This window comes from Rhinopithecus roxellana, chromosome 11, assembly GCF_007565055.1.
Source record: "Rhinopithecus roxellana isolate Shanxi Qingling chromosome 11, ASM756505v1, whole genome shotgun sequence".
NCBI classification, from domain to species: domain Eukaryota; kingdom Metazoa; phylum Chordata; class Mammalia; order Primates; family Cercopithecidae; genus Rhinopithecus; species Rhinopithecus roxellana.
Genome location: NC_044559.1, coordinates 116,438,680 through 116,461,565, shown reverse-complemented (window position 1 = coordinate 116,461,565; position 22,886 = coordinate 116,438,680). Strand labels below are relative to the sequence as shown.

The 22,886-nt window shown below is 39.4% G+C and overlaps 1 protein-coding gene across 1 annotated transcript in view; it reads left to right on the top strand.

Annotated features, from left to right (window-relative positions):
• Positions 1-22,886, top strand: part of CUBN (cubilin) — a 319,416-nt gene that overhangs the window by 208,396 nt on the left and 88,134 nt on the right. The window contains 9 exon segments of the mRNA XM_030941178.1: positions 1,351-1,548; positions 6,375-6,521; positions 8,886-9,076; positions 9,237-9,420; positions 14,553-14,727; positions 15,902-16,080; positions 18,657-18,866; positions 19,519-19,659; positions 20,683-20,864. Coding sequence (XP_030797038.1) covers positions 1,351-1,548; positions 6,375-6,521; positions 8,886-9,076; positions 9,237-9,420; positions 14,553-14,727; positions 15,902-16,080; positions 18,657-18,866; positions 19,519-19,659; positions 20,683-20,864 — 1,607 coding nt within the window.

The following is a 22,886-nucleotide window of genomic DNA, read 5'->3' as shown; positions in this document are numbered from 1 at the left end:
AAGTGGAGACAAAGGAAATATCTGGCAAACAGCACTAATGACCCACAGTCATTATAACCACATTTTATAAATTCAAGATAAGAAATATTTCACATAGAGGAAAACCTTGAAATTTGAAGATACTGGATAACATTCAGCATTCAGATTTTCCACGTGAAATTGCTTTAAAAAAATCTGTAGCCTACATAGTAATAGGATAAAGAAATCAGGACCTAGTTCTACAATATTTTATATTCACTTCATGTTGGCCTTGATAAGATGCAAAGATATTATGGTATAAAAGTCATAAACTTCTGAAATGGTGAAGAATAGACCTCTGAAATCTATTCCTCCATAAAAGTGATGGCAAAAAAAAAATTGTTCAAATCAACTTTTTGAGAACTCTGGAAATAGACCAAAGCCTTACAATCTGAGGCATATTTATTCAAGAAAAATCACTGAATCTCAGTAAGAGTCATTTTTGTGGCATTCTCTTCCTATTGCCATCTCTCTCTCCTCCTAGCTTTGTAGTAGCCTCATGACCACAGTAGCTGTGAAAATGAGCAGCTTTAATAGCCGTGGGTGGTGGGGCAGCAGAGGTCCAGAAAACAGCCTGTATCTGCAGCACTGCCCTTATTCCAGTTTAGCGACTTCCTGGAAAACTGCATTCTCAGGTCTTGTCTTCGCAGGACCTGGCCAAGAACTCACTCTTGTGTAAACAGCCCTGTCCCTGGGGTCTTTGCCGAAAAAACTCAGCAACAGCTGTTTCACATCACAACCGTGTGGGGCAGTGACACCAGTTACAGCTAATGAGAAACTGACCAGGAAACTTGAAAGGGAAAAATGGGGAAGGAGATGCCCACTGGGGCTTTGAAAAGCTCTGACATGTTTCTGGAAATCTAGAAGGCCACACACATAAGCCCAGCTGTATATATGCCCAAAAATAGACCCTGAGAAGGCCCTCATCTGTCCACCTCAAAGTTGCCTAGATATAAATTACATAAGTAGCTACGCAAAAATGATAAAGAAACATGAGAAACACAGGAATGAATACAGTTCTACCTGAGTAATACAGGGGGTCCTGTACATGTCTTTATTGATGCCTGAATAGTCAGCACTCAATGTTAAATAGGTTATATAGCAAAATTATGGTGAAATGGAGAACACAATGCATTTTTTTTACATCAAAGATCAATTACGGAAATTGCAGCTCTCCGAATCAGTGGGTTAAATATGATATTCATTGATTTCTCTGAGAAATGGTTTCAACTGGTTGCTTCTTTTCAGTAGAGGGCTGTCACTTTCAAGTGGAAAAGTGCTAGCATCTTTTCTATTAGGGCTGCGTCAAAGATGTTGCTTTCTATTCTACAGGTGCTTGTGGTGGCTTCCTGAGGACAGGAGATGCACCCGTGTTTCTCTTCTCCCCGGGCTGGCCTGACAGTTACAGTAATAGAATGGACTGTACGTGGCTCATCCAGGCTCCCGACTCTACCGTGGAACTCAACATCCTTTCCCTGGACATTGAATCTCACCGAACGTGTGCCTATGATAGCCTTGTGATACGAGACGGTGAGAACATTATAAAGAATACTGAGTTTCAACCCTGATACGTATTTAGTTCTAGTCCATTATCATCATACTTGCGTACTGTCTCCATCTGTTTGGTTTGCAATTACACAGATATTATGGTCAAGGAAGGTATCAGTACCAGAATTGGCTACAACTCCTGAAGGACATAGGAAAGTATTAAATTACCTGTCACAAAATGTCAGGAATAGTACATTTCTATAAGGAAAAAAGGCTTTTTTAGAGGCCTAAGAAGGAAAGAATAGTCTGAATGTCAACATTGTTCACCTCTCCTATTGAGGTGCCTCTGAGATAAATATTGATATTTTATACTTCTGGCTTTAAGATCCAAGTGAAAAAAATCCTTATAATTGTAATGTGACTGGACGCAGTGGCTCACACCATAATCCCAGAACTTTGGGAGGTTGAGGCAGAAGGATCACTTGAGTCTAGGAGTTCAAGACCAGCCTGGGGCTGGGCGCGGTGGCTCAAGCCTGTAATCCCAGCACTTTGGGAGGCCAAGACGAGAGGATCACGAGGTCAGGAGATCAAGACTATCCTGGCTAACACGGTGAAACCCCGTCTCTACTAAAAAAAATACAAAAAACTAGGCGGGCGCCTGTAGTCCCAGCTACTCAGGAGGCTGAGGCAGCGTAAACCTGGGAGGCACAGCTTGCAGTGAGCTGAGATCCGGCCACTGCACTCCAGCCCGGGCGACAGAGCGAGTCTCCGTCTCAAACAAACAAACAACAACAACAAAAAAAACAAAAAACAAAACAAAACAAAAAACCAGCCTGGGCAGCAGAATGAGACCCTGTCTCTAAAATAATAATAAGAAGAATATAAAATAGTAATGTATTCATTTCTCTTTGTCCCCTGAATCTGGGTCGAACAGGTAGAATTAAGGGGTGATATTGTTGTATTCTTTCCTCTGTACACAGGCATGGTGTTGCTATGTGACATAAAGTTAGAGACATAGATATTGCTGATGTATGCCTTATGCAAAATTGGGCTTCACAGTTTGCATGGACTGGAATGAAGGAGGACAGCAGAAAGGCCACATCCTCCACATCAGTATTTTTCAGTGTGGCTCCCAGATCTACAGCGTCATTTGTTAGATGTGCACATTCTCAGCAAAAAGAAATGTGTTTGCCTTTGCCCCACAGGTTGCTAGTGTGCAAGATCTTGTCTCCCTTATCCCCGATCCCTAGACACTTGCTGAGTGAGAAAAAATGGAATGGCGGAGGTGCTTTATGTCCCCTCTGTAGAGGCAGGACACTAAGTAGAGACTCAAGTCAATCATACACACATGATGAGATGTCAAAGCATGACTCTCCGCCATCTTCCCATCAGCAATCGGCTATCAGCACGTTGCACAGAGAAGCATCAAAGCACCAGAATGCTCTCTTCCCATCTAAGCCTTCCTGTGCATATTGAAAGTTAAAACTTTTCATGTAATGGAAAGGATGTGTGTCCTTGCACACATAATTCTAGTGTTCAGAACCTACTAGAAGCTTTAAAAAATATTTTTAAAAAATCTTCAGTAGGTAACTGCATCAATGAAGTAAATTGTGGATATTCTTTTAAAATCACATTCCATTGAGTTGTTTTTGCTCCATCACTAACTTCTCTTGGAAGCCGGGAGCCTGGGGAGCAGTCCTATTTTCCTGTATGACTTTGCACAGGTCACTAAGTGGCTCCAAACCCTTTCTATCTGTGAGATAGACAAATACCTCCCTCACAGGCTTTTTCTGAGGATTAAGGAAAGTAAATAAATGCAATCTTTTAGCAAAAGTACAAGCATTTTGTAGATGATGAATTTGGAATAGTTAAGATTTCAGTTTACTTAGATGGAAATTTCTGAGAGAGGTTTAATCAATGTCCTTGCTCAGGCACAGGGTGGCTTGAAAGAGCAAAAGAAACTAAGGTACACTGCCAAGACAACACAAATATTTTAAATTGGTTGTGCGGCCTGTCCATATGGATTCTTTTTTATGCACTGGCAATGTGAGTAGATGCTCAATAAGGTTCCTTCCTTCCTCATTTGTTTAATTATTTATTCAAGAAATAGTTATTGAGTGCCTAGTCAGTTGGTGGGTATTGTAGTCATTTTCATATTGTTAATATATTTTTATGACTAAATTTTAAATCCCACTTCAATTATTTGTTCTTTGCCCAGCCAGCCTTTTGCTTCTGAGTAGCAGAAGCATGTCACATTCTGAAGCAAATATCTAAAGCCAACTGGCCACAGACAAAGATACTTATGTGCTATTCCTGCTCATGCAATTGGCCCATCATCGCAGGCCTTTGGCTGTATGAAGGCCGTGAACCTTCCTGGGCTACCCCAGAGAGAGTCATGCAGCATTCTTGGGAGAACCGAGTCACTGTCCCACCTCCTTATTCATTTCATAGAGTTGCCATGGTTTGAATGAATCATTTTCTTCCAGTTTCTTCCACATACCTACCAATTCTGCAAACCAAAGATTCCTCCAAACTGGATTCTGTGATACTACATTGGTCCTAGAAAAACTTTTAAATAGAAAAGAAATTGTATAAAAAATCAGTAATCCTTTAATCTAGTTCCAGATCTTAAGCATACTTTCTTCATGACCTTAGATAAATCATTTAATAGCGTGGTTTGGGGGCATCTGAATTGCAAAGGTTAACATCACTGTTAACTTCTATGCTCTATGCCTTTGCATACAGCAAAGTGACTTGTATCTCCTGTAAGATTCAGTTCCTCATATACAAAATGGGGATAAAAATAAATGCCTACCTAATAGTGTCACTGTGAAGATAAAATCAGATAGTACATGTGAAGCACTTAAAGGGGTATATAGTAATTGCTCAATAAATGTCAGTCTTGAAGAATCTTGGGGCCTCAGTTTCTATATCTGTAAACTGAGGAGGTTGGCATAGAGAGAGAATTCCCAAGTTACCTTCTAGTGCTAGCCTTTACCATTCTTTGGCTTGCCCTCCTCTTTAAAGATTAGGCTCAATCTTTATGCAATCATATGTTGAGGTTTTTGAAGGCTCCAGAAATACCCCAGTACTCAGTATGAAGACTGAAGGGGTCGGGGGGCCGGGGCACCGGGGTGGAGGGCAAGTAACAAACCATCTGTGATTTTTGGGTTATCTTCTCACTAATGAGTAGGCTAATCAACAAGCAGTTATTTTGAGATAAGCATTGTTTCACCAGATGATCTGGAGTGAATTTTAGAAAAGAAATCAAAATCAGTAGATTCAACTCAGTTTCATCCAGTGATAAAATATACACGTGAACTAATGACACATAATAAACTTCAAAATTTTGTAGTACAGGTAATCAGAGAATAAGTCAACAAAAAATAATATTGGGTGAAATGTATAGCAAAATAGCATGATGAAGTGCACTTACTATAAATGCAAAGGAAGTTTGAGAGATACACTGTTGAACTGTAAAGAACGCAAAAGTTTCCAGAGATCAGAAACCCTCCAAAGAATGCCATTTCGAGCATTTTGTATTTATAACTCTGCCGTTGCATTTGTAATCACAAGAATAGAAAATAACTTATTTTCTAAAGTAGTTAATAATGAGTGAGTTTCAAGTTGTGGTCAGTGCCATGAAGAATCCATGTTGCTGGTTGTATAAAAGGGCATATTTGCTCATGTCTCATATTCTATTTTTGTTTTTTATAAACTTGAAATGTACTAATTGTCTGCCTTAGGACAAAAAAAAAAAAGAAAAACAACATATTTTCCCAGCCAAGGAATCCAAGTCTGCTATAATCCCCTTTGTCCATTTTGGTTTCAGCTGGCACAGGGACTTTGATCAAAGCTTATATCCAAGATAATCAAGATGAAAGGAGACATGAGGTGCCCCTGCTGTCCTTTGTGTCTCTATGGGGGTGGGGCACACTTGCTGGAACTCTTCTCTCACCCTCCACACAAGTGTGTGGTTGTTTTTATAACAAAACAAACAAAAGCAATGAACAAACACAAATGAAAAGTTTTGTTTAAAAAAACCCACTGGCGCTGAAGAAAGGGCATATAAAATTGCATACCTTTTGGTGAATGATATTGTAACATTAGTGTAGGATCTGAGGTCAAAAAACCAACTTTTTTTTTGTTTACCTACTTGACCTTCAGCAATCAGAATAACTGAGGTCAGAGTCTCTAATCAACACACATATCATCACTGTACCTCCATCACTTTCCAATCCCAGATAGTCTGATTTCAAGTTTTAGTGACAGGGAGAACTGGCAGCCAGTTTTTAGAAAGATAGTGGAAACTGTCGAAGAAGTCTTTATCAAAAAGGTAAAGAACCCAGCACTTTGGGAGGCTGAGGAGGGCGGATCACTTGAGATGAGGAGTTGGAGACCAGCCTGGCCAATATGGTAACACCCCCACCTCTCCTAAAAGTACAATAATTAGCCAGAAGTGGTGGTGTGCCCCTATAAAACCAGCTACTCAGGAGGCTGAGGCAGGAGAATCGCTTGAACCCGGGAGGCAGAGGTTGCATTAAGCTGAGATTGTGCCCCTGCACTCCAGCCTGGGCAACAGAAGAAGACTTCATCTCAAAAAAAAAAAAAAAAAAAAAAAAAAAAAAAAAAAAAAAAAAAAAAAAGGAGGTGGGGTGGGGGTAAAGAGAAGGGCAGGAAGCACCATTGCAAGCTGGAGCCAGAATGATATCACCCCTGAGGGGTCCTTCTTTTTGAGAATCCCATTATCTCCTATGAATCCTGATGTTCTGAGAAAAATGTGTGAGCTGCTTTGGCTAAGCTGCAAACGATTGTAGAGTAGGTTCTCAAGACTGTATTTTCATGTTGTTGCCTTTCTTTCAATGTAGGAGACAGTAACTTGGCCCAGCAGCTAGCAGTTCTCTGTGGCAGAGAGATCCCTGGGCCCATCCGGTCTACTGGAGAGCACATGTTCATCCACTTCACCTCGGACTCCAGTGTAACCAGGGCAGGCTTCAATGCATCCTTTCACAAGAGTAATGAGTTCAAATATTTTTTTAATCCCATGTTATCTCATCTCCTCTCTTTTCCTCTCTCTTTCTCTCTTCCTAATATAATTTTTTTTGGGCGCCAGGACACAAAACAAGTCAGAGGACGTGGGTCTCTGCCCAGGCTCTGGATGGCTGGCCCCCCTTACGTCAATGCCGAGTCCTGATTCAAAGCACCGGGGCCAAGTCGTACAAAAGTGTGCTGCCTTCAGGTCTCTGGGTGGGGCATCTTCACTCCAAAGGAGGTGTGTGCAGGGAATGTATGAGAGAGAGCTTTAGAGCAATTTTTCAGCCTAGCTGAGGCCTGGAACTAGATAGAGTACAGCCCACATCCATAACTCATCGAAGGATCAAAACATCATCATTTATCCTCATAAATTACTTGGTTGAAGTCATCCATTTGAGGGTTGGCAGGAAGAGTTTGTTGCTCTTGAAATATGAATTTGATGAGTCAAAAGCAGGCACCATATATGGGATGCCATCATGCACAGTATGATTGAGACTTTTCAAACTTGACATGTGAAGTCCAGTGACAGCCTTAAATCCAAACTAAATGAAAGGTAATAAAGTAGTCCATGGAAGAGTGAAAGACTCTCATGTTTTTAATCGAAAAAATAATTTCAAAGTAGATTCTCAATCTAACATTAAAAATTAATCTAGTATTTTCTCCTTGCTTATATATACCTTTTATAAAGTAGGGAGCAACTGAAGATAAATTGTGTTCCTCACGCTCAAGGGAGGCAGGCTGCATAGTGGCTTAAGAGCATGGGCTTTGGAATTAGACCTAAGATACATTTTCACCTCTACAATTTAACTAGCTGTGTGAGCTGTCTACCCTTCCTTGCCAATAAGCTTCTAGTCCGTGACAACTGGAGAATTAATGCCTGCTCCTTTCATCCTCTTTCTTCATCTCCTGCCCTCTGATTCTCATGTATATATTAATATGTATTGCAATTCATTATACATACATACATGTATGCATATGTAGGTATGTAGTGAGTGTAGAACCATTGTAATTGATTTATATGTGTGTGTATATGTGTGTTTATATATGTATATAATATATATAAATATGTGTGTCTATCTATGTATATATACATCATTGGCAACTCCTGGTCTAGAATATATTTCGAATTTAACCTGTGAATGGTATAATGGACTTTGGAGACTCAGAAGTGGGGAGGATGGGTGGGGTATGAGGGATAACAAACTATGTGTTGGGTGTAATGTATACTAGTCAGGGAACCAGTGCACTAAAATCTCAGACTTCACCAGTATGCAATTCATCCATGTAACCAAAAACCACTTGTACCCCAATTAGATAGATAGATAGATAAGAAAAAATTTCACCTTTGAAACCTGAACACTTTATTCCCACCCTTTTCCATGCCACCACCCCCCAATTCTACACTCTTCACAATCTTAGCAAATGGAAAGTACATTTTTCTCATTATTTAAGTCAAAAATCTTTATGTTATTTTTGACTTTTCTGTTTGTCTCACACTTAACAATCAAATCACACTGGTTCTACCTTAACAATGTATCTAGATTCCAACCACGTCTCCGCATTTCTGTTGCTACCACCCTAGCCCACACACTTATCATCTCTCCTTGGCCTCGGGCAGTTCCCTCCTTATTGGACACTCTGCTCCTGCCCTTCCCTGCCCTCCAACCCTTACAGTCTAAGGACTGTACAGAGAGTGATATTTTCAAACTTAAGTGAGATCATGCCATTCTGATGCCCAAAACCCTTCAGTGTCTTCCTCTTCTTACTCAGAGTAAGTCTTTTCAGATTCCTGCATGACCTAGCCATGCTACCTTTGGAATCTCTCATTCTGCCTCATCCATTCTGACTTCCATCATGTACCTCTAACACACGATACCTTTACACTAACTGTTTTCTGAACTGGAATGTTTTCTGCCCCATAACCATCTGGCTTGATCCTTTATTTCATTCATGTCTCTGCTAAGATGTTACTCCAGTGACGTGGCTTTTATAACTTAACTCTAACAATAAAGTACCCTTGTCCCTCCTCTCATCCATTTTTCTTTATAGAATTTATCACCATCTCACATATTATGTATTTGTTTATTGTATGTCTTTATGAAAGCAGGTAATTTGTCTTGATTGCTTACCTCTATATCCCAGATCTCAACGACCACCACAAACTGAGTAGCCAATAGCATGTGCTCAATACATGCTTGTTATAATAATCATTTCCTACACTCTGGCTTTATTTTCAAGCATTTTTATTGTCTATACTTTGAAACTCCCCCAAGAAAACTAAGAAAGCATAAAAATCCAGTTACCAATGCTATTTAAATAACCTACCTTTGTTTCTTTGTGGGAAGGCTGTGGTGGATATTTGCATGCAGACAGAGGGATCATCACATCCCCCAAGTATCCGGAGACTTACCCTTCCAACCTCAACTGTTCTTGGCACGTCCTGGTCCAAAGTGGCCTGACCATTGCTGTCCATTTTGAACCGCCTTTCCAGATTCCAAATGGAGATTCTTCTTGCAACCAGGGGGATTACTTGGTGGTAGGTCTTGCTTGCTGCCCTTTCTAATTACATTTTCCCTATACTTCATTCAGAAAACAAAATGATAATTTTTCTCTCCTGGGACATACATGGATAAGAATTACGTACTCCTCCTTTTGCAGTGTAAAAGAGTTGATGCAATTTTCATTTGTCTTTCCAGCTGAGAAATGGTCCTGATACCTATTCTCCACCTTTGGGATCCCCTGGAGGAAATGGTCATTTTTGTGGCAGTCATGCTTCATCAACTCTGTTCACCTCGGATAATCAAATGTTTGTTCAGTTTATTTCTGATCCTAGTAATGAAGGGCAAGGATTTAAGATCAAATATGAGGCAAAGAGTTTAGGTAAGTATTTTCACTGAGAATTATACCTACTTTTCCTGCAGTTGCTTGATCTTCCTTGATTAAACAGATTTGAGAAAAAACATATAAAGTTTTCTTTTCTGAACTAACAGTAATAGAATTCATAAGAATGCCTACTCTCAAGTACTTATTGTATTTGATACATTCAATATCTCATCGTGACTACTTTTCAAGTAAAGCATCATTATTTCCATTTTAAAAATAAGTAAAATGAGGCTTGGACTTTTCCGAGGCCACATATCTAATTAGTGATCAAAGTGAAATTTTCCATGAGTATAAGATAAACTATTCTTCTTGATCCCTGAAATTCCTTAGACCTTTCCATTATAAGATGTCTAACTGTAAGTTAATTCTAGTTATAGAAACATTGTAAGAATTACATTTGCCTTATTTTCTAATAATTTGTGTGCTGTTTTAAAGAACACATAATCTTTTGATTCTATTACTGATTTAATTACACATTACATGAGATCCTTAATTGCTTGTACTTAATTACACTTGATTATAATTGCATTTAATTCTACTGTAATGATTTGATTTTGGTGACATTTACTTTTTAGTAATGTTTAATTGAATAAATAAATAAATAAGTAGGCATCACTTTTAAAAAAGGGAATAATGTCAGTAGAAAGTAATATAATAATAAATTTTTGCTTTGCCCCACCAGAAGTTCGATAATATAGATTTCAAAATGATCCTATGACTTGAATCCCGGATTCCTATATATATATATATATGTATAAATGAAATCATATGTTTTATTGCACATTGTATGAGATTTAAAGTCAACATGATTTCTTTGTTTCGGTAAAAGAGATGAGTAAAAGTCTTCACCAACTGACACACAAAAAATAATCAAATAGCTTGAGTAAGGTTCAAAACACCAGGGAAGGAGCAGCTTTGGTCACTTCCCAGTGCACAGAGCTCTGGCACAAGGAGGGAGCTTTAATGCAGCTCGGTGGGCACCTGCACCATTGTTTTCTAAGCTGGGATCTTCTCATCCCTCCCTCTCTTGATGCTGAGCTTTGCAGCTGAGTCATGAATGGGCAGTTTTCACCTGGTACCAAAGCATTTCAAAAGTAGCAGTGTCTTGAGTCTAGTGAGTAGGTGTCAGCTCATCCTACATAACTCTACTTTTCTGTTTTTGTTTATTATAGACTCAGTCTTTTTTTTCTTTCTTGAGACAGGGTCTCTCTCTGTCTCCCAGGCTGGAGTACAGCAGCACAATCTCAGCTCACTGCAACCTCCACCTCTCAGGCTCAAGTGATTCTCCTGACCCAGCCTCCCGAGTAGCTGGGATTACAGGCATGCACCACCACGCCCAGCTGATTTTTGTATTTTTGGTAAAGATGGGATTTCACCATGTTGCCTAGGCTGGTCTTGAACTCCTGAGCTCAGGTGAGCCTCTTGCCTTGGCCTCCAAAGTGCTAAGATTACTGGAGTGAGCCACCGTCCCCAACCAATAGACTCAGTCTTGATTTATATTTTTAAAGTCAACATTTAGTGGTAATTCAGATACACTAAGTGATACACTAAGGGTGTATTTGACATTGCATCTCTTCTGTTCCTTTGTGGATTCACTGTTCATGCAAGTATTGTTATGGCCATTACTTCCTCCCTGTCTTTCTTAAAGCTTATTATGACTGCTGTTAACATCAGACTTAAAAGTCTGAATTTCACAACCTCTTGTTGGCAACCTGAAACAACAGCATCACTCTTAGTTCTCTCTACTTAACCAACTCAACCATGTTCCATAACTATAGCCATCCTCCTACTTCCCACATCTATCTGGCTATCTTCCCACTATATCTACTTCCATGCCACTCCCATTTCTCAGCCTTTAACCTAGGTCCTTTTGTGAACATTTTTTGACATCAAATCACCTAGTTTTATACCATTTTTCTCCAGAGACGCTCCTTCACTATGGTTGATTGAGATTTCTAGGACCCTGTGGTAGATGCCTTTTATTCTCACCTGATTAATAGGCCTATTGATTAATTAATCAAACATTTACAAGGTGTTTCACATCATGCAAACCACCAAGTTCTGCCAAGGAGTTCACAGTGTGGTAGAGGAGACAGACAAGCAAAGGCACAATTAGAACATGATACAGGGCTGGGCATGGTGGTTCGTGCCTGTATCCCAGCACTTTCCAAGGCAGGAAGATCACTTGAGTTTAGGAGTTTTAGACCAACCTGTGCAACATAGGAAGACCTTGTCTCTACCAAAAACGTTTTCAAAGTAGCTGAACATGGTGGTGCACTTCTGTGGTTTCAGCTACTCAGTAAGCTGAGTTGGGAGGATCTCTTGAGCCCAGGAAGTTGAGGCTGCAGTGAGTCATGATCATACCACTGTACTCCACCCTGGGTGACAAAGCAAGACCCTGTCTCAAAGAAAAAAAAAAAAAAAAGAACATGGTATATGGTATAATAAGTGCTAGAAAGAGGAATGCACAGAATAGAAACACCTACTCCAGCCCAGGACATCAGAGAGGACTCTAGAGGAAGTAGATGAAGAGATTTGCCAATCAGCGATAAAAAGATGTGAGTGCATAGAAAGTCTCAATGTTACAAGTCATATTCAATAATTTGAAAGAATTCACTACTGCTAAAGAACAGAGTCAAAAAGAAGTAAATATAATAGTGATGAAGCAGGCAGGAATCACTGTGTTCAGGGCCATGGACGCCACCCTAAGTTAGTTAAGATTTTAATCAAAAGGTAATGGGAGGCGTTGGAAGATTTTGCTCCAAAGCCTGAACAGTGTGATCAGATTACAAACACTAATGTAGCTGCAACACTGAAATCACTGGAGGCGAGGAAGACTAAAGAGAGAGAGACCAGATGAAAGAGTAATTTAGGGAAAAAAAAATTACACCCTGAACTAAGGCAATGGCAGTAAGAAGGTAGGAGAGAGGGCATATCAAAGATATTATAAATATGGGATGGAGTGAATTTGGAGGTCAGCTGGATGTGAGGCAGGAGGGAAGGGATGGGAGGAGCCTTAGGAGCAGTTGTTAGGTTTTTGGCTGGGTGGATCCATTCATCCCGCAGACATTTATTAAGAACTTTTCATGGGACAGACACTGTATTAGGTCCTGGGGATGTGTCAGTAAACAAACAAAATCCATGTCCTCATGAGGCCTAATTCTAGTGTTAAGACACAGACAATAAATAATTAAAATATATAAGATGCCATATGGTGACAAGTATCAAGGAGAAAAATAAGGCAGTAAGGTGGATACAGAGTGTCCATGGGAAGAGGGCCGATGTGCTCTCATCAGCAGACTCAGGCATGGAACTCTGGTTGACGAGCCAATGAGAGTGTTCACTTGAGATGTGTTCAGTTTGAAATCTCTGAATTACCTCCATTGGAGATGCCCAGTAAGTGGCCGGAACATAAGTCTGGAGGTCAGAACAGGGGTCTAGACTGAATCTGTAAATACGGGAATAATCAACTGACTGCTTATCGTTTAAGTCATGAGGATGTATGACAGCAATTATTCAGAGTGAGATGAAAGGCCTACAGGAGATTCCTGAGGGCCTCCAGCAATGTCAGGGAAACCCTGGAGAGAGGCGCCCAAGAGCCAGAGGAAGAATGATGGGAGGAGTAAAAGGAGGAGAAGAGCTTGGTGTCACAGAAGCCAAGGGACAAAAATGTCAAGAAGGACAATGTGATCAATCGTGTTAAATGCTGTGGATATAAAGTAAGAACTTAAAAAGTTCTTTGAGCATATAACTGTGAGGTGACTTGAGAGAATGTGAGAGCTTTCATAGGGTTGAAGAAGGAAGGGCAAAAAGAGAGAAAGAGAGAGACAGACAGACACACAAATAGAGAGAGAGATTAAATAGGGCAAGATCCTGGAGGTGACAATAGGATGGGAACTTGATCCAGAGATACAGGAAGATAATGTACAGAGGGAAAAATAGAGTGTAGAAATGCAGATGAATTTATTGAGGTTAGTAACAAATCAGGAGTAACACATGGAAGGGATTCTCCTCTGATTTCTTCTACTTTCTTTGTAAAATAGAGCCTAATGTAATGTGCTTAGAATCAAGAGGAAATGGGGAAAGTCAAGGGTTTAGGAAGTAAAGTTCAAAACAACCATTGTAGTTGATATGAAAAGTAATGGGTGAATTGCTCGGCGGTGTTGAGATGGGAGAACATATATTTGCAGGGGCATCAATTTCCATGAATGAATGGCTTGACTTGAACACAGCCACAGAGTTGGTATTTTGCAAGGGAAGTTTGAAGGAAAGACACAAAGCAAGGGAGTCGGAGCTCATCAAAGGGATTTGCAATTTAGAGTTTCAGAGATGGGGGAGTTGGAAGTATTGACAGAATTCAGGATGTGACTGTAAGTGGATGAGTGACAGTGGACATAAATATTGCTAGAGTTGAGCAGATCAAGTATGTATACGGCTAAGTGATTGGACAGGTTAGTTTCATTGGCATTGTAAGTACTTTTATTCCTATCTGGTTTGTTTGTTGAAAATGCCAAAGAATATTTATTGATAATAAAAAAAATTTTGTGATAATGCTTTGGTTTTTTAGAACAGTAATATTAAAAAGCTCCTTTATCCTCTGGCATAACATGGCTAATAAATTGTCTCATGCCATTGATCTTGTTTCTCAAATGCATCTAAATCCTGAAGAAACGTAATGAATGAATGCTCCCAGATTGTGCAAAGATATATCTGCTTAGTCTTTTAAATATACCAAGATCATAGCTCTGCATCATTCTTCTGTACTGAATGCTCAGGGGGAGGCTGTAACTGCTAGCATACTTACATGCTTATCGAAGTGGTGGATATTTATTCATGCTTCTGTGATGTTCTGCCCCGTGCACCATGTGCCATAATCATTTGGTTGGCTTTAAGAAAGAATGAAATTTCCAATGAAAATAGATGGTCTGGCAAATTAAAAAGTGTCACACCCGGTAGCTCCCTCGGTAGCATATTGAGAATTTGTTTGCTGGAAAAGAAAATGGGGATCATAATAGATGAAGGGAAATAGAGACAAAATACAGAGAAGTTGACTTTAAAAGATGATTTGTGGCCGTTGATTGAATCCCCTTCACCAGATCGTAGACTGATTTAACTGTGTTTGCTGACAGCCTGTGGGGGCAATGTCTACATCCATGATACTGATTCTGCTGGGTATGTGACCTCCCCCAACCACCCTGATAATTATCCCTCGCACGCTGATTGCATTTGGATCTTAGCGGCTCCACCGGAAACACGCATACAGCTGCAATTTGAAGATCAATTCGATATTGAAGTAACACCCAAGTATGTCACTTCCATTTTCATCTTTTTTCCTACCCAAAGTTAGTATTTTTTAACTGTCATGTCTCAAAATAGTCCATTTCTTTCAGTAGCATACTGCAAGGAAATCTAGGGGAAAAGGGAAATGCTTAATGGCTCAGGCCTGAAAACACAGTCGGCCAGTCACTCTCCCATCAGCTGAGCAGGTTATGTACATGGATACTGTCCCTTGTGACCTTAGACACTTCCTGCAAGGGACACTGGGGGTGGCTACTTGAGATTGATGTTATCCATTCTTCCTCCCACAGGAAATATATCGTGTTTCTGATAGATGAATATTTATTTGCCTAGCCTCATATTCGGTGTCACAAATGATAAAACATCTGTTTAACAAATGGGAATTTGTGTGGTGTGTCACCAGGGGTCACCAGTGTCAGAACAGTACTAAAGCATGCACAGTATAATTTCTCAGTCTTTATTTAATAAGAGTTCTGAAAGGATTACAAACCAGAGAGTAAGTCTTACTATGTTAAAGAGAAAGAAAAACTATATAGATTGTAAAAAAAAAAAAAAAAAAATTTTTATCTTTCCTTGAACAAAAGCATGTGTACATTTGCATGAATGCAGCTGTGGTGCAAAACTTGGATATAAGAGCTTGTGTTGCTATTTCTGGCACTGCGTCTAATACTACTCTTCCACTCATGGAGCATTAATTGGCTCATGTGACTTCCTGAAGAAACGCTAGATACATGCTTATCTACGTTTATGGACACAGAAAATTCCAGTTGGGACGCTCCATTAGTCCCAATTACAGAGCTGTTAGAGAATTTATCTTTGTCATGTGAAATGTATCAAATCCTTGTGTGGAGCAAAATACTTGTTTTTTGAAATTCATAGGGACTAATTTGAAAACAACATTTATATTTGTAAAACCAATACAGAATATGGAAGGGAAGTGAATATTCTTGAATGTAGAACATGTAAAACCTGTCTTTTGACCTACTAATAAAAGAATGTGTTATTAGGAAAAATATCATACAGCATTTTAAAGTGACGTGGCTTATGCTGATTCTATCATAGTCTTTTATGCTAGGAAACGATGATTTAATAGTATCTTCAAAGAAAGTAAGTGAGATTGTCATTATCAAAATAAGGCATTTGACCATGTAAATTTAACAGAATTTTGTTTCCACTTCAGCTGTACTTCCAACTACCTTGAGTTGCGGGATGGAGTGGATTCAGATGCACCAATACTTTCCAAATTTTGTGGGACGTCTTTGCCCAGCAGTCAGTGGTCCTCAGGAGAGGTTATGTATTTGAGATTTCGATCTGACAACAGCCCCACACATGTGGGATTCAAGGCCAAGTATTCCATAGGTAATAATTTTTTTGAAACTTTTGTTTTAGGTTCAGAGGTACATGTGCAGGTTTGTTATATAGTTAAATTCGTGCTTGGAGATTCGTTGTAGAGATTATTTCATCAGCCAGGTACTAAGCCTATAACCTAATAGTTATTTTTTCTGCTCCTCTCCCTTCTCCCATCCTCCACCCTATCAAATGAAAAAAACATTCCATGCTCATGGATAGGAAGAATCAATATTATTAAAATGGCCATACTCCTCCCCAAAATTTACAGATTCAATGCGATTCCTATCAAACTATTATGACATTCTTTACAGAACTAGAAAAAACAATTTTAAAACTCATATGGACCCCAAAAAGAACCCAAATAACCAATGCAATCCTAAACAAAAAGAACAAAGCTAGAGGCATCACAATACCTGACCTGAAACTATACTACAGGACTACAGTAACCAAAACAGCGTGGTACTGGTACAAAAATAGACACATAGACCAATAGAACAGAATAGAGAGCTCAGAAATAGGGTCTCACAGCTACAGGCATCTGATCTTCAACAAAGCTGACAAAAGCAAGCAGTGGGGAAAAGATCCCTATCCAATAAATGATGCTGGGAGAATTGGCCAGCAGTATGCAGAAGATTGAAACTGGACCCCTTCCATATACCATATACAAAAATTAGTTCAAGATGGAGTAAAGACTTAACTGTAAGATACAAAATTATAAAAACCCTGGGAAACATTTTTATATTAAATAAAAGAGTTATTATAGAATGAATATGTTAAAACTTTTTTTAAAACCATGACTTTTTAAAAATAAGTCTTTCTATTTGCCTAATTTAAAAAATATTTTAATGCTAGAAATAAGTAAGGTGTGTAAATGTTTGAAATCACAGTCATTAGTCAACTTTAATTTCTCTTTTAATTTTCATTTTAAAACATAATCTTAGTAAACTTGAATATTTTATATTTTCTCTAACTTATTTGTGAAGAAATATATGTAGTTAAACTCCTGTTTCTTTAGCTTACTATGAAATACAGTAGTTCTCTCTTATCCATGGTTTAAATGCCCTTGGTAAACAGAGGCCCCAAAATAGGTGAGTACAGTACACCAAGATATTTTGAGAGACCACATTTACATAACTTTTCTTACAGTATACTGTTATGATTCTTCTATTTTATTATTATTGTTGTTAATCTCTTATTATGTCTAATTTATACAGTAAACTTTATCATAGGTACATAAATAGAGAAAAAATAGTCTATATGTCTGTATAGGGTTTGGTACTATCCAAGGTTTTAGGCACTCACTGGGGGTCTTGGAATGTATCCCCCAAGGAAAAGGAAGAACTGCAGTATGTTTATTACTTTAAGTAATAAAACTATTTAATAACCAGATAACTATATTTAGAACAGCGTCTTTGAATTCCTCATCATATATAAAATAATTAAGCTTTTTTTTTCTCTGAGTCTCTAGTATCAAATCAGTCACTGGATAAAAAGCAAACATGACAGTGGGGTATGGTGGCTCATGCTTGTAATCCCAGCACTTTGGGAGGCCAAGGCAGGTGGATCACGAGGTCAGGAGTTCAAGACCAGCCTGGCCAAGATGGTGAAACCTTAGCTAGGCATGGTGGTGGGCGCCTGTAATTCCTACTACTCAGGAGGCTGAGGCAGAGAATTGCTTGAACCCGGGAGGTGGAGGTTGCAGTGAGCCGAGATGGCACCACTGCACTCTAGGCTGGGTGACAGAGAGAGAGACTGCCTCGAAAAAAAAAAAAAAAGGAAAAAAAAGAAAAGAAAAAAAAAAAAGAAAGCAAATATGCCTATTCCACATTTTGATTTCCTTATTTAAAAAATGAGCGGTAACTTTGCTTGTTGAAGATTCACTAAGATTCACTATAATATGGTCACAATAGCACATAATTTGATATCTAATAGGTCTAGACACAAACCAAACAAATATTTAATACAGTGAAAGTTCAGAAAGACTAGTGGTAACAATGTTTACACCATAGATCATGTTATATCCTGAGTCAAGCTGCATATAATTCAATTAGCTATCACACCCAGCTAGTAAGACATAATTGAAGAGTAATTTTCAAGGCCCTGAGATATCAGTTACTGTAGTGAACTGTTTAGTTGAGAGTAAAACTAGAAATGGCAGGCATCTCCACAGTACCCCTTCCAGCTGAGCATGGGTTCAGTCTTTAGGATCAACACAGGGTACTAGGCAGGCCAGATCAGCCTATCAGTTGGTCTTGAGATGAAACTTACTTGCAACTAATAGCTCTTACATAGTGTCTCAAAATAATTAATGTGACATTACAGAATATTCCATTTAGTCGTCATCTTCTGTTTCCCATTATTGAATTGGACTTGTGGTATCATTTCTGTTTACATCAATGATAGAATTCAAATAATGAGGGAAGCACTAACCATTTTCAGAATTTTTAAAACTTCAATTCAGAGTCACTTGGCACCTGAAAGTTTTCAAATGTGCTGGTGAAATGAAGAAAACAAAATTTGTAATAGAATCAATCTTTCTTGCTTGCTTATTTATTTATTTATTTGTTTGTTTGTTTATTTTGCAGCTCAGTGTGGGGGAAGAGTAACAGGGCAAAGCGGCGTTGTTGAAAGCATTGGACATCCAACACTTCCATATAGAGACAATTTATTCTGTGAGTGGCATCTCCAGGGGCTCTCCGGACACTATCTCACCATCTCTTTTGAAGATTTTAACCTTCAGAATTCCTCTGGCTGTGAAAAAGACTTCGTGGAGATCTGGGACAATCATACCTCTGGTTAGTGAAATGTATCTGCTCTCTTTTGGGTGTTTATTTTCACATGTACTTATTCAGCCTCTGAAGTTTCTTCACTTCCAAGAAAGGCAAAAGCATGTCTATACTCTGCAGCGAAGTACAGACTAATGAGTTTTGGGCAGTACTGGCGATTCTCTCCCTCAATTCTACCATTAACAATGGATGCCCAGAGCCTGGGTGTCATATAGCCCACCCTAGAGGCCACTTGAGGAGAGCAACGGTATTGGGAAGGCACCTCTTGCTGCTGAGACATCCCATTGCCACATGATGCGGTTATTTGAGGGGTGTTCTATAGCTTGAGAAGGGGAAGGGGCCATGCATGTCTCGTAGTGGTGGCATAAGGCAGATATTTGTCACTCTGTTGTCTCAGATCATTTTTTCAACCAAATGAGCAAGGCTTCCACATTGTGCTGAGATATCCTTCCCCTAACTGGTTGCATTTTTTTCACTTCTTCATATATTTGAATATGTTCATTTTTATTCATGTTTTCCTGTTGTCTTGACAGAGATTAATGTTTCTTCATAGGCAGGGTCTTTTTTTTATTATTTTCTTTGTATACACAGGACATCTCGAATAGAGGTTAAAAGAAATCAATCACCTGGACATGTATATTTAATTATTTGCCTCTCACAGGAAACATCTTGGGCAGATACTGTGGAAACACTATTCCTGACAATGTAGATACTTCTAGCAATACTGCTGTGGTCAGGTTTGTCACAGATGGCTCTCTGACTGCCTCAGGATTCAGACTGCGATTTGAATCCAGTGTGGAAGGTGAGTGCATTGATTCATTCAACACAACATTGAGCACCTGCATTGGACAGACACTATGCTAGGCACCGGTGTTACAATATTTGAAAAACAAAACAAAACATGACCCCTATTTTCTTGGACCTCAATCAAAAAGTCACAGTGATAAATGAAAAATTACAGCTGTGATCAATGCTATAAGGGAAAATAACTAGTATCACGAGAGTTATAATAAGAGGATGAGAGTTATACTGTAATGCCCGCCTTAAGAGAGTCCTGTAGTTACTCAGAATTTGTCTTACTGCAAACCCGACAAACTCAGATGAAATAAACATCTTGTTCAGAAAAACTGGGTACTTAACATTAACTTTCTGATTTTCCTTTTTTTTTTTTTTGTAAACATGAGGTCTTGCCTTGACCTCCCAAAGTGCTGGGGTTACAGGTGTAAGCCACCACTCCTGGCCAATTTTCTTGATTTTTTTTTTTTTTTTTGAGACAGAGTCTTGCTCTGTTGTCCAGGCTGGAGTGCAATGGCATGATATCAGCTCACTGCAACCTCTGCCTCCCAGGTTCAAGCAATTCTCCTGCCTCAGACTCCTGAGTAGCTGAGATTACAGGCACACGCCACAATGCCCGGCTAATTTTTGTATTTTTAGTAGAGATGGGGTTTCACCATGTTGGTCAGGCTGGTCTTGAACTCCTGGCCTTGTGATCTGCCTGCCTCAGCCTCCCAAAGTGCTACAAGTGTGAGCCACCGCGCCTGGCCTGATTTTCCTGATTCTTAAATTCATTACATTCACTGATCTCTCATTTCTTGGGCCATGATGATAATTAAATTGCTGCCTGTGGACTATCATCCATGGAAGGCAGAGTTAAATATTAATAGAGATAAAAAGTGAATGTATATGTTCACTAAAATCCTTATGCACATAAATAAATACGGAGAATAATTTTGTCTAGAAGGCTAATTTTTAAATACCTGAATTTTGAGAGCTTTCCTGATGAAAGACATTTTGATTTGATCTTGGCTTTTTCACCCCACATCAGAGTGTGGTGGGGATCTTCAGGGCTCTACTGGAACATTTACTTCTCCCAACTACCCGAACCCAAATCCTCATGGCCGGATCTGCGAGTGGAGAATCACCGCCCCGGAGGGAAGGCAGATCACCCTAACATTTAACAACCTGAGGCTGGCCATGCATCCGTCCTGCAACAATGAGCATGTGATAGTAAGTGTTCCCTGCCACCTGAGATGTTATATTCCATCGTTTAAAGAGTTTACTGACCCATGAATCATAGTCAAAAAGCTAGGTCAGGAAAATTGCCATCTATGCAACTATAACTCAAATTCTAAGTATTGTTGAGAGAACAAAATCACAGTAACCTGTCAAAATAATTGTAAAAGTTGTTTTAAGAGACTATCAGCTATCACTCTGTGCATTAGGGTCATAGAATACATTTTAAGAGTGAATGATCATGACAAATAGCAAAACAGGGGAGGCTGTGGGAAGCTAAGCCTACAGCAGCACATAGCTGAATGGGACCAGAGTCACGGCACAAACCACCACGAAAGTTCTGAGCAGATGGGTGGTCCTGCATAATCACTGCTCTTTCCAGGGGTGCAGAGGGCCTCTTGGTGGGAAAGCACTGCTACGTGTCCTCCACGTCGCAAACTCCAGTGGTTTCAGATGTGCCCTCAGCACTCTCTGCTTCCTGAAGTAAAAGAAAGCGCATGAGATCCCTGAGTGTGAATAACAAATAGATTGTTAACTGTGAAGTACTATACATACATATGTGTGTGTAGATAGGTAGATTGGATTAATATTAGTAAATTTCTCCACCCAACTTACCCCTTCTGCAGTATTTGTTATCTCAGTAAATAATTCCAGACTTCTGGTTGCTCAGGTCAAAAATCTCGATGTCTATTTTGGAATCCTTCCTCTCACACCCTATATGGCACCTATAAGCAAGTCCCATTGGGTGTATCTTTAAAAATATCCACAATTGAACTACTTCTCATCGTATCTACTACTGCCACCCCCACCGTTCACTTGGATTATTTTAGGAAGTTCCACCTGGTCCCCCTTGTTCGGCTCTCATCTCCCTACATTCTCAACACAGCAGCTTCTGATGGTTTTAAACCTCAATCAGATCATATTGCTCCCTTTGAAAATCCTCTAATGACTTCTCATCTCACTCAGAGGAAAATCCCAAATTGCACCTGTTGCCCGCCTGGCTGCCACTTATCTGCTGCCCCTCCCTCTTCTACCTGTTTGTCTTATCTCAAACTCCTCTCTGCTTGCTGGGATCCAGCCACCCCTAGCCTCCATTCTGTTCCCTGAATGCGCTGAGATGCTCCCCATCTGGCTGTTGCCCTCATCTGGAATGCCCCTCCCCAGATGGCCTGCTCCACACCCTCACTTCACTGGGGTCTCTGCTCGAATGCCTTTTAATCCATAAGGTCTAAGTACCTTATATTACAGACCCCACCCTGGCCTGACCCATCTCTGCCATGTTGTTTTACAGCACTTCACACCTGCTGCCATACATTATTTTGATTTGTTCATCAGTTTATTGTCTGCTTCCCCCACTAGAATGTAAGCATTCTAGCCATGGCTTGAGAATATGGCTTGAGGTCAAGCCAGAGTTTCATTTACTGCTGGGGATTCACTGAATCCCCAGTGCCTGTACATAATAGAGATAAATAATTGTTGAATGAATGGGTATCAGAGGTACTATCATTATACCTTTAGTAACAAGCCACTTTTGTTGTCAGTTTAATTGTCAACTGTTGGGTAGTGAATTTCAAAAATATGAAATATCTTTGTATCTTATGACCACTTTGTATTGCCGTAAAATGATCTCATTCAACCTTCAAATTTTATTTCCAAGTTCTAATATCTGAAGGACTGAACTGTTGTCTTTCAAATCTTGAAAATAAGAAACCAAGTGGGTTTTCTTTTATTTGAGAGCCAGGAAATTTTGGACTAAGATTGTTTATTATAAGAAACTTTTTTCCCATTATTGATTGAATATATATGAACAAAGATGAAGTAGAAAAAATAATAGCCACTCCCACTATACCATATTTTGATTCATTTTCTCATCTCTTCTTGGCAAAGCATACTTTATGTACTTGTAATCATGAGATATAAATCCACTTGAATTCTGATTTTAGTCCATTTTTCCGATTATAAATGTAATGGATGCTTATTGAGCAATATTTGGAGAGTTCAGAAAATAAAAAATAT